Source organism: Chiloscyllium plagiosum, unplaced genomic scaffold (genome assembly GCF_037043375.1).
Source record: "Chiloscyllium plagiosum isolate Xiang-an unplaced genomic scaffold, Cpla_swu_hap1 HiC_scaffold_4, whole genome shotgun sequence".
Classification (NCBI taxonomy): Eukaryota; Metazoa; Chordata; class Chondrichthyes; order Orectolobiformes; family Hemiscylliidae; genus Chiloscyllium; species Chiloscyllium plagiosum.
Window position 1 is genome coordinate 43,453,462 of NW_028270142.1, and position 12,770 is coordinate 43,466,231.

The 12,770-nt window shown below is 40.5% G+C and overlaps 1 protein-coding gene across 2 annotated transcripts in view; it reads right to left on the reverse strand.

Annotated features, from left to right (window-relative positions):
• mrpl13 (mitochondrial ribosomal protein L13) overlaps positions 1–12,770 on the reverse strand; it is a 94,502-nt gene that overhangs the window by 46,923 nt on the left and 34,809 nt on the right. For both annotated transcript variants that reach the window (XM_087986197.1, XM_087986198.1), the window contains exon 5: positions 2,013–2,099. In XM_087986197.1, coding sequence (XP_087842323.1) covers positions 2,013–2,099 — 87 coding nt within the window. The remainder of the gene's footprint in view (positions 1–2,012; positions 2,100–12,770) is intronic.

The window sequence follows — 12,770 nt, forward strand, 5'->3', positions numbered from 1 at the left end:
TTGTACTTTGAGGTCACCTTCTTCATCGTCCACTACGCCTCCAATTTTGGTGTCATCTGCAAACTTACTAACTATACCTCCTATGCTCACATTCAAATCATTTATATAAATGATGAAAAGGAGTGGACCCAGCACTGATCCTTGTGGCACACCATTGCTCACAGGCTTCCAAACTGAAAGGCAACCCTCCAACACCACCTTCTACCATCGAGCCAGTTCTGTATCAAATGGCTAGTTCTCCCTGTATTCCATGAGACCTAACCTTGCTAACCAGTCTATCATGAGGAACCTTATCGATCGCCTTACTGAAGTCCATATACATTATGTTCACCACTCTACCCTCATCAATCTCTTCGTTACTTCTTCAAAAAACTCAATCAAGCTAGTGATACATCATTTCCGATGCACAAAGCCATGTTGATATCCCTAATCAGTCCTTGCCTTTCCAAATACACGTAAATTCTGTCCTTCAGGATTTCCTCCAACAACTTGCCCGCCACTGATGTCAGGCTCACTGGTCTATAGTTCCCTAGCTTGTCCTTACCACCCTTCTTAAACAGTGGCACCACATTAGCCAACCTCCAGTCTTTCGACACTTCATCTGTGACTATCGATGATACAAATATTTCTTTACTTTAGTGCATTAATTACCTACTGTAATAATGTTTAGCCAATGTTAATTTCAGTTTGTTTGTCACAGTAAACATTTTAAAACATGAAGTCATGACGTCTAATTTATTATGCTGATCGCTTCTATTTCCTACATAGCTATTGGTCCCAATGAGGACTGAAACAGTATCCACAAGTTTGCATTGCCTCGACTATAGAGTTCCTTCTAAAAAAAAACTGTGCTTGCAAATTCAGAGCACCAGGTCATAAATACCTGTCCTCTTTACAATACATCAGCCTAATTAATAATATAACCAATCCATAAAGTTTGAACAGACAGCTGAGTCTATCCCACCAGTCAATATTTGTGGAAATTTAAATCCTTAAACTGCTGACTGGAATAAAAACATACATTATTTTTAAACGTATGACCTTTCAACTCTGAAGTTTCTTCAGAGTGAATGACAGTTATGCATGTTTTCAATTACATAATATATTCATAAGGATCATTTTGTAAAATATGCACTATACACTGGAATGTAATAGAGGAAATGAAGACCAATTGTTTCTGAATATCTTTTTGATTTTCTTATTTCTTGCTTCAAACGAATGCAAGTGCTAGACTCCATGTGTCTTTCAGTGACTGGGTCAACAAACTAATAAACCTTGACATTGCTGGAATCCGCTGCCAGCACGAGTGGCTTTTGTTTGCTTCAAACCAACGTACAATGGCACAGAGTATAACATCAGCTTCGCGCTGTGTTGCCTGCCCCCACGATACCAAGACAGAATGCTTATATCCTCCATTGGTTTGTGGCGAAACCATTTTAACCAAGTTGCTTTGACTCTGATAAGAAATTAATCAGTCTATAGCCTGTAGTACAAGCCTGGAGAATGGCATTAGCACCAGCACTGCAGTGTGTATATTGTAACAAAAAACTGCAGCTCTTCAAAAGAGTGACATGATATTAAAGCACTTCTCGCAAGAAACTAAGCATATTTATAATTGGGGCATTGATATCCCTGTAATCCTACGTTACGATATAAGAGGAAAAGGTGTACAATCCAGCAGTTACAATTACTGTTGGTGGTGCCCTGCTTTTAGGGGTGTGTTGCTCTCTTAGTTTATATCATCTGGAACTTTAAAGGAGGTTTGCAAAATAAATGGACTAAACAGGAGCTACAAATCAACAAAAGCAGCTGTTTTTTTTTATATAAATGAAAAGGCTTGTAAAATGTGACATTGATCATTTGGCTCAAACCTGCTAGCTCAGCAAAATTGACAGTTCACCTCTATTGGGAGCATATAATTAATTCCAATGTTTCATTGTACAATAAGAAACATCACCAACTAAATGTGATTGCGTATTAGAGAAAGTAAAATTGATGCCTATAAGACATACCTCATCTGGGAAGAGGTGCAACCTTTGCATCATAGTTCTTCGAAGCAGGTTCTTTGGCAGCATTCCATAGATAGCCAGTTTTACGATCTGTAATGAAAATACACCACTGAAATCCCAACTAGTTTACTAATTTCAACTAATCAAAACCTAAAAGTTGCTTACATCTCAAGATCAAAAAAAGTCTTGAAAACAAATTTGCTCAGGAATTTACACAGTCTGCCCATGCTTTGATACTAAATTTATAATTCAGCAAAAGTTGCACACTTTCTCTCTGCAATTTTAGAGGGTTTATACCATTTATATTTTTGTTTAATTAAAAGAAACAATCTTACTTGGGATGTTTATCATTGGAGATAAAGACTTCTGGATTTCAAAGCTCAAGTATACAATGGAGGATTACTTATCCAAAAAAATTACACTCCAATTGTAATTTCAATTAAAAAAAATTTACACTGAATAGATTTCCCAAAAATAATTGGATGTGGCACTACATTATTTTGCGCTGATGTTGTTTTTCCTTTAAAATTCATAATGATTAAAAGTGATACGGAGTTCACAAAGAATTTAATGGCTGAATGTAAAAAAACACCCTGTTTGAGTGAGTGAAGTGCTAATATATTACCAAAAATACTTTCAGCTGAAATAATAGAACTAGCAAGAGTTTGGTTTGCGTTACAATCGGAGAATCAGAACAGAAGGGAAGACTAGACGGAAATACTTCCAGAGACTGAAGAACACAAATCAAGAAATCCAGAATGAGTAACTTGTCAAAGATTAACACATATTTCCTCAATAATTGTTCAAATTATTTGACTTATTGAGACAGAATACCATCGGAGAATGAATGGAGAACAAATGGTTGCAGGTGATGCTGGAGCCATTCAGCAGACCAGCCAGCATCTGTGTAGAGAACGAATGGCTGAGATGTGGATTTTCTGCCAGATGTGAAAGGTTAACCCATCAGACCCTTCATAAATGCAGACTGGCTACGTGCTTCTGGTACTGAAACATCTCACTTTTATTAAAAAATCTAAAGACAGCAAGAGATCTTTTTTAAAATTACAGATTGAATTTAAACATCAAATAATTGAAAATCATAAATTACAAGAATCTCCATTTTTTTTCAATATTTTAATCTTGCAAGATTTTTACATCTGTTATGTCAACTATATGAAAAGGAAAGAGTTTATATCTTCCTGCTGACTAACTACAAGGTCGCGCTATTCATAGCCAATTTGTTATAAGACGAGAGGGACAAAATCAGTGCCAGTGACCCAGACTTCTACTAACAAATCACTCAATATCTCATGAAAACAGTCAGCTTGGAATAAATCTCACCACAAAGGGAAAATATACATGACAAAAAGTTATAAGACACAGAACAAATATCCTCAGATTTTGGCTGAAAAACTTTAGTGGAAACTCACGGATGGATACTTAATTTCTTGTCTACAGTATTCCTACATCAGTATACAATTAAGGTAATGTTTTAACTTTGATGTTCTTACTTTTTGCGAGGAATTAAATCTTAGTTTTACTATCACTGAAAGATGGTGTAAATGGCTAAGAGGCCCCACAGAGTCAAGGGCTTACATCCTGTACATCACTTTTAAAGATTAAATGTGACTTTTGTAAGTAAAGACAAATTAAAAACAAAGAAATAGTTAAAGATTCTTTTCTAATTTGTGCTAGATTCTGATTAACATGAATGAGGAAATAGCTGATGGAACCTTCCTACAAGCTACCATGCCCTCGAAAGTGTGACATTTATCGTGAGACATGGAGTTAACCTTAGATTTGCATGCCACCATCCTGACAATCAAACAGAATTGATCAAATAACCTTTCATCATAAGACATGCACTTATTTCCATAAGCAAATTTTAAAAGTCCATTGTATTAAAAAATCGAACCTCACAAACCAAAAATCTGCAATGTCTTTGTCTTTATATCAGGGGATTATACGATGGACACTTTGAACTAGGATTAATATGATTCTCCTATTGGTGGGTTGATCTGTAATTGTTTTGAAAACACTTCTTCTGTGGCAAATGTAATTCTGATAATGAAGGCTTTACTCACAAACTAAAGAAAATAACTATGACACATTAACTAATCTATTACAATCTTGAACTTTTGCACTCAAACCCTAATGTACATAATGTATGCTAACTAAAGTATCTTATCACAATTCAATTTCATTTTGTCTCTTGTCTTAGGACCACTTTGACTATAATTTACGTAAAAAGACAACACAAGATGAGTCTGTTGCCCTTCACATCAGCAGGAAGGAGTTTTTCTCAACAGTCTCACTGAAATTATTAAGGAACTTAATTATATTGGGGATCATGGAGAAAGAAACAATATGTCCTAATATCTCATGAAAATGGTCAGATTGGAATAAATCGTATCACAAAGGGAAAATGCATGTGACAAAAAGTTACAAGACATATAACAAATATCCACAGAATGTGGCTGAAGAATTTTAGTGAAAACTCATGGATGGATACTTAATTTCTTGTCTACAGTATTCCTACATCAGGCTACAATTTAGGGAACGTTTTAACTTTAATGTTCTTACTTTTTGTGAGGAATTAAATCTTAGTTTTACTATCACTGAAAGATGGTAAATGGCTATTAAGAGGCCCCACAGAGTCAAGGGCTTACATCCTATAAATTACTGACATAAATGTCACATTTAATCTTTAAAAATAACAACAAAATAAAAACAAAGGAATAATTAAAGTTTCTTTTCTAATATTTGATGATATTGCACATTAGTACAAGAATATGGCAATCTACAAAAATGCTAAACAGCACAACTGTTCAGCATCCATCCCACAATGAAAAGATAAAGCCCTTGCATTGACAAACGCTTCTTGCTTAATTTATGGGACGTAACAGGAATGAGCATCATTGGCAACTTTTGTCTTCCTGATATAACTTGCCAAGTCCACAACTTTCCAGTCCTGTCCACAACTTCCAGAAAATGTAAACAAGAGAAACTAGCCTTGCAAAAAATTCAATAGCAATTCTAAAACCTTGGAGAAATTCAGATGTGTTTAACAAATTAAAGAATTCCCATTGAAAGTAAAACATTTTGGGACAAATAGTTAAAGGTAGATGATTTGGTTTTGAGCTAAGTAACCAAAATATTGCAGACTCAATAATTTAGGGGGTTAATGTTGAACTAATGCATCTTCACTTTAAAACTTTGCAGATGTCTAATTTGACAAGGCTGCTTTGGACAACATCGAGTACAATCCAGGCTGACACTTAGAGTGCTGTACTGGGGAGTGCTGAATTGTCGCTGGTGTTGCTTTTTAGATGGGATGTTATATTTAAACAAGACTCTCAAATTCCCTCTCAGTTGAACATTACGTATCCTGTGAAATAACGTGAAATAAGAACAGAGCCGGTCTACCTGCTGCCTGAGTCAACATTAAGCCATCAACTAACATCACTATAACCAGTGTCTTGTTAACATGATTAACCTTGCTCTTCATAGAGAAGATTTTCTCCCATACACACTTTAATTGCACACTTTAAGTGCATTTTCTCTTTCTCCACCATTAACAACTCATTTGGCTTTGAAGTGGGCCTGTGTCTCTATCAAAAGCATATTTAAAATAGAACTTTCCAACACCTTTCGGTTCTGAGGACGTCAATGTCAGACTCAAAGCATTAACTCTGTTTTAGGGGCTTTCTACCCGACCTGCTGAGTCTCTCCAGACTTCTGTGTGTTTGTTTCACCAAAGTAAAACAGATTGCTTGGTTACAATCAAATTGGTGTTTGAAGAGCAATGGTGTGTGCAAACTGGTTGCCACATTTTCGACATCATATCAATGTATATACATCAAAAGACATTCATTGGCTATAGAGTGCTTTGGGAGGACTTTGGATTTTAAAAAATGCTATATGAAATAAGCTCTTCACCTCTTTTATTCTCTCCTGGAATATCAGCATCAGTGGCAAGGCCAACATTTGTTACCAGTTTCGACTTGTCCTTCAGAAGGTGGTGGTGAGTTACCGTTTTGAATAACAGCAATTGATCTGGTATTGATAGGCCTGCAGTGCTGTTAGGAAGGTAATTCTAGGATTTTTGGCCAGAGTGAAGAAATGGTGATATAGTTTCAAGGCTGGATGATGCACGGCTGAGAAAGAAGCTTTCAGGAGCTTGCCAACTGCTGACTGTGATTTCTAGGTGACAGAGGATGTGGGTTTGGAAGCTGCCATTGAAGAAGGCTTAGCAAGCTGCTGGAGTGCATCTTGGGAATGGGATGCACAGCTGCCACTGTGTCAGTAGTTGAATGATTCAATGCTTAACAGGCTGGAGGGATGTCAAATCAAATTGGTTGCTTTGCTCGAGATGGTAGTGAGCTTCTTTTCGGACCTGCAGTCATCTGGACAAGTGTTTTCCATCATACTCATGACTTATACTCTTGGGGGACGGACTCTGGATAGATAATGAATTATTCACTGCAGAATTCCCTGTCTCTGACCTGTCCTGGTAGTCATAATTTTTATTATATGATATAGCTGAAGTTCTGGTCAATGGTAATCCCAAGGATATCGATGGGAGAAATTGAGTGACAGGAAGCTGCTGAATATCTAGAACAGATATTTAGAGTTTCTCTAAGTGGAGATAGTCATTGTTTGGCATTAGTGCAACACAGAAGATATTTACTACTCATCAGAGCAAGTTTGAATGTTGTTCTGGTCTTGTTGCATATGGAGAGGGATTATTTCAGTGAATCTTGGTTCAGTGTTTTTTTAACTATATCCTGGACAATGTGAGTCATGCAGCATTGGCTGCCAAATGGTTTTCTGTTGTGACTAGATCACCAATTTATAATTTTTACAATGGTCTTATGTCAAAGTGGAGAAGAGAGTGCTCACAACATACGTGACCCGGAAAGAACATTTTCACATTCCAGTGATGGATATATGGAAATAGCGCACCCAACTGCCCAGTTCTTGATTGCAAGTGCAAGTAAATAACTTTAACATATAACTGAAGAGATCTAGGTTATTATGCTTGGACAGTTTGCAAATAATAAGATGTAAGTTCATGAATATTAAATATACAAGTGACACGGCTATCTCACTGCTATGTTTATACTCAAGAGCTTTGGCAAACCAAAAGCAGTATGACAAATTGCTTTTCTATCCATTCTATGCTTAGTGCTTTGTCCTTTCAATAGTTCAACATATGCTCCAGTCTCCTACACAAAAACAGAAATTGCTAGAAAAACTCACCAGGTCTGGAAGTATCTGTGGACAGAGAAACAAGAGTTAATGTTTAGAGTCCAGTGACCTTTCTTAGGAAGACTTCCCTTTTCTCAGATGCTTCTAGGTTCTGAAGAAGCGTTATATTTGCTGTTTTCTCTCCACAGATGCTCCCACATCAAGTGAGTTTTTCCAGCAATTTCGGTTTTTGAGTAGGAGACAGGAGCACACGTTGAACTATTGAAAGGACAAAGCACTAAGAATAGAATGGATAGAAAAGCAATTTGTCATTCTGCTTTTGATTTGCAACAGCTCTTCAGTCTAAACATAGCAGAGAGATAGCCATGTATCTACTTCCCGTTCCTGGTTGCCCTTGAGAAGGTGGTGATGAGCTGATGTCTTGAACTGCTGCAGTGCACATGGTATAAGTTGAACCATAACCCCCTTGGGGAGAGAATTTCAGGATTCTGACCCAGCGACAGTGATGTAACAGTGATATATTTCCAAGTCAGGATGGTGAGTGGCTTGCTAGGGAAATTGTAGGTAGTGGTGGTCCCATGTAACTGCTGCACTTGTCCTTCCAGATCTAAGTGTCGTGGGTTTGAAAGATGTCAAGTAAGGATCTTTGGTGATTTTCTGCTTTCCATCTTATAGTTAGGACACACTGCTGCTACTGAGTGTACATGGTGAAGGGAGTGGCTACTTTTGGATGTGGTGCTAATCAAGGGGGCTGCTTTGTCCTGCACCGTGTCGAGCTTTTTGAATCTTGTTGGAGCTGCAAGTGGGGAGTATTCCATCACACTCTTGACTTATGCCTTGTAGATGGTGGACAGGCTTTGGGGAGTCAAGAGGTGGGTTACTCGCCACAGTATTCCAAACCTCTGACCTGCTCTTGTAGCCATTGTGTTTATGTGGCAAGTCCAGTTCAGTTTCTGGTCAATGGAAACCTCAAGTATGTTGATAGTGGGGGATTCAGTGATGGGAATACCATTGAATGTCAAGCGGCAATGGTTAGATTGTCTGTTATTGGAGATGGTCATTGCCTTGTTTCTGTGTAGCTCAAATATTACTTGCCACTTGTCAGCCAAAGCCTGGACACTTCAGATCCTGCTGCATTTGAACCTGGACTGTTTCAGAATCTGAGGAGTCACGAATGGTGCTGAAAATTGTGCAATTAGCGAACATCTCCACTTCCACCCTTACGATGAATGGAAGGTTATTGATGAAACAGCTGGAAATGGTTGGGCCTGGGGCACTACCCTGAGGAACTCCTGCAGAGATGTCCTGGAGCTGAGATGATTGACCTCCAACAATCACAATCATCATCTTATAGGTCAAGTATAACTCCAACCAGCAGAGTTGGCCGCCTTATACCACTGATTCCAGTTTTGCTAGGGGTCTTTGAGGCCACACGTGGCTGAATGCAGTCTTGATGTCAGGGGCTGTCACTCTCACCTCACCTCTGGAATTCCACTCTTTTGTACATGTTTGAACCAAGCCCAAAATGAGATCTTGACAGAATCCAAACTGGGCCTTAGTGAGCAGGTGCTGCTCGATAGCATTGTTGAATATACCTCTCATCACTTTATTGATAATCGAGAGTAAACTAATGGGGCAGTGATTGACCAAGTTGGATTTGTCCTGCTTTTTGTGTATAGGACATACCTGGACAATTATCCACATTGTCAGGTATATATCAATGTTGTAACTGCACTGGAACAGCTTGGCTAGGGGAGCAGCAAGTTCTGGGGCATAAATCTTCAGTACTAATGCTAGAATGTTGTTTTTGCAGCCCAGGGTCCACAACCGTTTCTTTATATCACATGGAATGAATCAAATTGGCTGAAGACTGGTATCTGTAATAGAACATAGAACAGTACAGCACAGAACAGGCCCTTCAGGCCACGATGTTGTGCCGACCACTGATCCTCACGTGTGCACCCTCAAATTTCTGTGACCATATGCATGTCCAGCAGTCTCTTAAATGTCCCCAGTGACCTCGCTTCCACAACTGCTGCGGGCAACACATTCCTTGCTCTCACAACTCTCTGTGTAAAGAACCCGCCTCTGACATCTCCTCTATACTTTCCTCCAACCAGCTTAAAACTATGACCCCTCATGTTAGCCATTTCTGCCCTGGGAAATAGTCTCTGGCTATCGACTCTATCTATGCCTCTCATTATCTTGTATACCTCAATTAGGTCCCCTCTCCTTCTCCTTTTCTCCAATGAAAAAAGTTCGAGCTCAGTCAACCTCTCTTCATAAGATAAGCTCTCCATCCAGGCAGCATCCTGGTAAACCTCCTCTGAACCCTCTCCAAAGCATCCACATCTTTCCTGTAATAGGGTGACCAGAACTGGACGCAGTATTCCAACCAAAGTTTTATAGAGCTGCAACAAGATCTCACGACTCTTAAACTCTGTTAATGAAAGCCAAAACACCATATGCTTTTTTAACAACCCTGCCCACTTGGGTGGCTATTTTAAGGGATCTATGTATCTGCACACCAAGATCCCTCTGTTCCTCCACACTGCCAAGAATTCTATCCTTAATCCTGTACTCAGCTTTCAAATTCGACCTTCCAAAATGCATCACCTTGCATTTATCCAGGTTGAAATCCATCTGCCAGCTCTCAGCCCATCTCTGCATCCTGTCAATGTCCCGCTGCAGCCTACAACAGCCCTCTATACTGTCAACGACACCTCCAACCTTTGTGTTGTCTGCAAACTTGCTGACCCATCCTTCAATCCCCTCATCCAAGTCATTAATAAAAATTACAAACAGTAGAGGCCCAAGGACAGAGCCCTGTGGAACACCACTCACCACTGACTTCCAGGCAGAACATTTTCCTTCTACTACCACTCGCTGTCTTCTGTTGGCCAGCCAGCTAAGTTCCCCTGTATCCCATTCCTCCTGACCTTCTGAATGAGCCTACCATGGGGAACCTTATCAAATGCCTTGCTGAAGTCTATATACACCACATCCACAGCTCGACCCTCATCAACTTTTCTAGTCACATCCTCAAAGAAGTCAATAAGGTTTGTGAGGCATGACCTGCCCCTCACAAAGCCGTGTTGACTGCATTTAATCAAGCCATGCTCTTCCAGATGGTCATAAATCCTATCCCTCAGAATCCTTTCTAACACCTTGCAGACGACTGACGTGAGACTTACTGGTCTGTAATTGCCGGGGATTTCCCTATTTCCTTTCTTAAAGAGAGGAATTACATTTGCCTCTCTCCAGTCCTCAGGTACGACTCCAGTGGAGAGCGAGGATGCAAAGATCTTCGCAAGTGGCGAAGCAATCACATTTCTCGTTTCCCAAAGCAGCCGAGGACAAATCTGGTCTGGGCCTGGCGACTTGTCAACCTTAATTTTTGACAAAATTTTCAGCACATCAGCTTCCTCAATCTCTATCCATTTCAGCATGCACACCTGCTCTTCAAAGATTCCATTCACTACAAAGTTCGTTTCTTTCGTAAAGACAGATGAAAAAAACTCATTTAGGGCTTCCCCTACCTCCTCAGACTCCACACACAAGTTCCCTGTGCTATCCTTGATCGGCCCTACTCTTTCTTTGACCATTCTCTTATTCCTCACATAAGTGTAAAATGCCTTTGTGTTCTCCCTAATCCGTTCTGCCAAGCCTTTCTCGTGCCCCCTCCTGGCTCTCCTCAGACCATTTTTGAGCTCCTCCCTCGCCTGCCTGTAATCCTCTAGAGCTGAGCAAGACCCTAGCTTCCTCCACCTTATGTAAGCTACCTTCTTCCTTTTGATGAGAAGTTCCACCGCTCTCGTCATCCAAGGTTCCTTTATCTTACCCCTTCTTGCCTGTCTCAGAGGGACATATTTATTCATCACTCGCAGCAACTGTTCCTTAAACAGTCTCCACATGTCTATAGTGCCTTTACCATGGAACAATTGCTCCCAGTCCATGCTTCCTAACTCATGTCTAATCGCATCATAGTTTCCTCTTCTCCAATTAAATATCTTCCCATTTTGCCTAATCCTCTCCTTTTCCATAGCTGTGTAGAATGTGAGACAGTTGTGGTCACTATCACCAAAATGCTCTCCCACCACAAGATCGGATACCTGCCCCGGCTCATTTCCGAGCACCAAGTCTAGAATGGCCTCTCCCCTCGTCGGCCTGTCAACGTACTGAGTTAGGAAACCTTCCTGAACACACCTTACAAAAACAGCTCCATTCAAATCTTCTACTCGAAAGAGGTTCCAATCAATATTGGGAGAGTTAAAGTCTCCCATTACAACAACCTTACTACGTCCACACTTTTCCAAACTCTGCCGACCTATGTTTTCTTCCATCTCCCTGCTGCTATTGGAGGGCCTGTAGTAAACCCCTAATGAGGTGACTACTCCCTTGCTGTTCTTAATTTCCACCCATACTGACTCGGTAGGCAGATCTTCCTCGACAATGGAAGGGGACCACTGGAGGAGGCTAAAATAGATCATCCATTTGGCACTTCTGGATGAAGATTGCTCCAAATACTTCAGCCTTATCTTTTGTACTGATGTGCTAGGCTCTTCAGTTGTTGATGATGAGGATATTTGTGAACCCTCCTCTTCCAGCGAGTTGTTTAATTGACCGCCACCATTCAAGACTGAATATGGCAGGCTTGCAGAGCTTAGATCTGATCCACTGGTTATGGGATCACTTAGCTCTATCACTTGCTGCTTATGCTGTTTGGCACGCAGGTAGTCCTGTTTCCTAGCTAATCACCAGGGTTGACACTTCATGTTTAGGTATGCCTGGTGTTGCTCTTAGCATGCCGTCCTGCATTCTTCATTGAACCAGGGCTGATCCCCTGGCTTGATGGTAATGATTGAGTGGGGGATATACTGGGCCGTGAGGTTGCAGATTGTGTTAGCCAACAGTGCCTCATGGACTCAATCTTGAGTTGCTAGATCTGCTTGAAGTCATTCAGCACAGTAGTGTGCTACACAACATGGAGGGCATTTACAAAGTGAAGGCGGGACTTCATTTCCACAAGGACTGTGCTGTGGTCACCCTTACTGATACTGTCATTGATAGATGCATCTACAGCCTGCAGATTGGTGATTGTGAGATCAAGTATGTTTTTCCCTCACCATCTGCTGCAGATTTGGTCTAGCAACTATGTCCTCTTGACTATGTTCTGTGCTGCCACTTCAGCTGGGTGTGCCCTGTTGGTGGGACAGGACATATCCAATGGTGGTGATGGTGGTGTCTGGGTTATTGTCTGTACAGTATGACTCCATGATTATGATAATGTCAGGCTGTTGCTAAACTAGTCTGTGAAACAACTCTCCCAATTCTGGCATTAGCCTCCCGACGTTGGTAAGGAGAACTTTGCAGGGTCAACGGGGCTGTTTCAGCTGTTGTCTTTTCTGTTGCCTAGGTCGATGCTGGGTGGTCTATCCAGTTCATTTCTTTGAGACCTCATAGTGATTGATACAACTGAGTGGCTTGCTAGGCCATTTCAGAAGGCAGTTGAGAGTGTACCACACTGCTGTGGGTCTGGAGTCACATGCA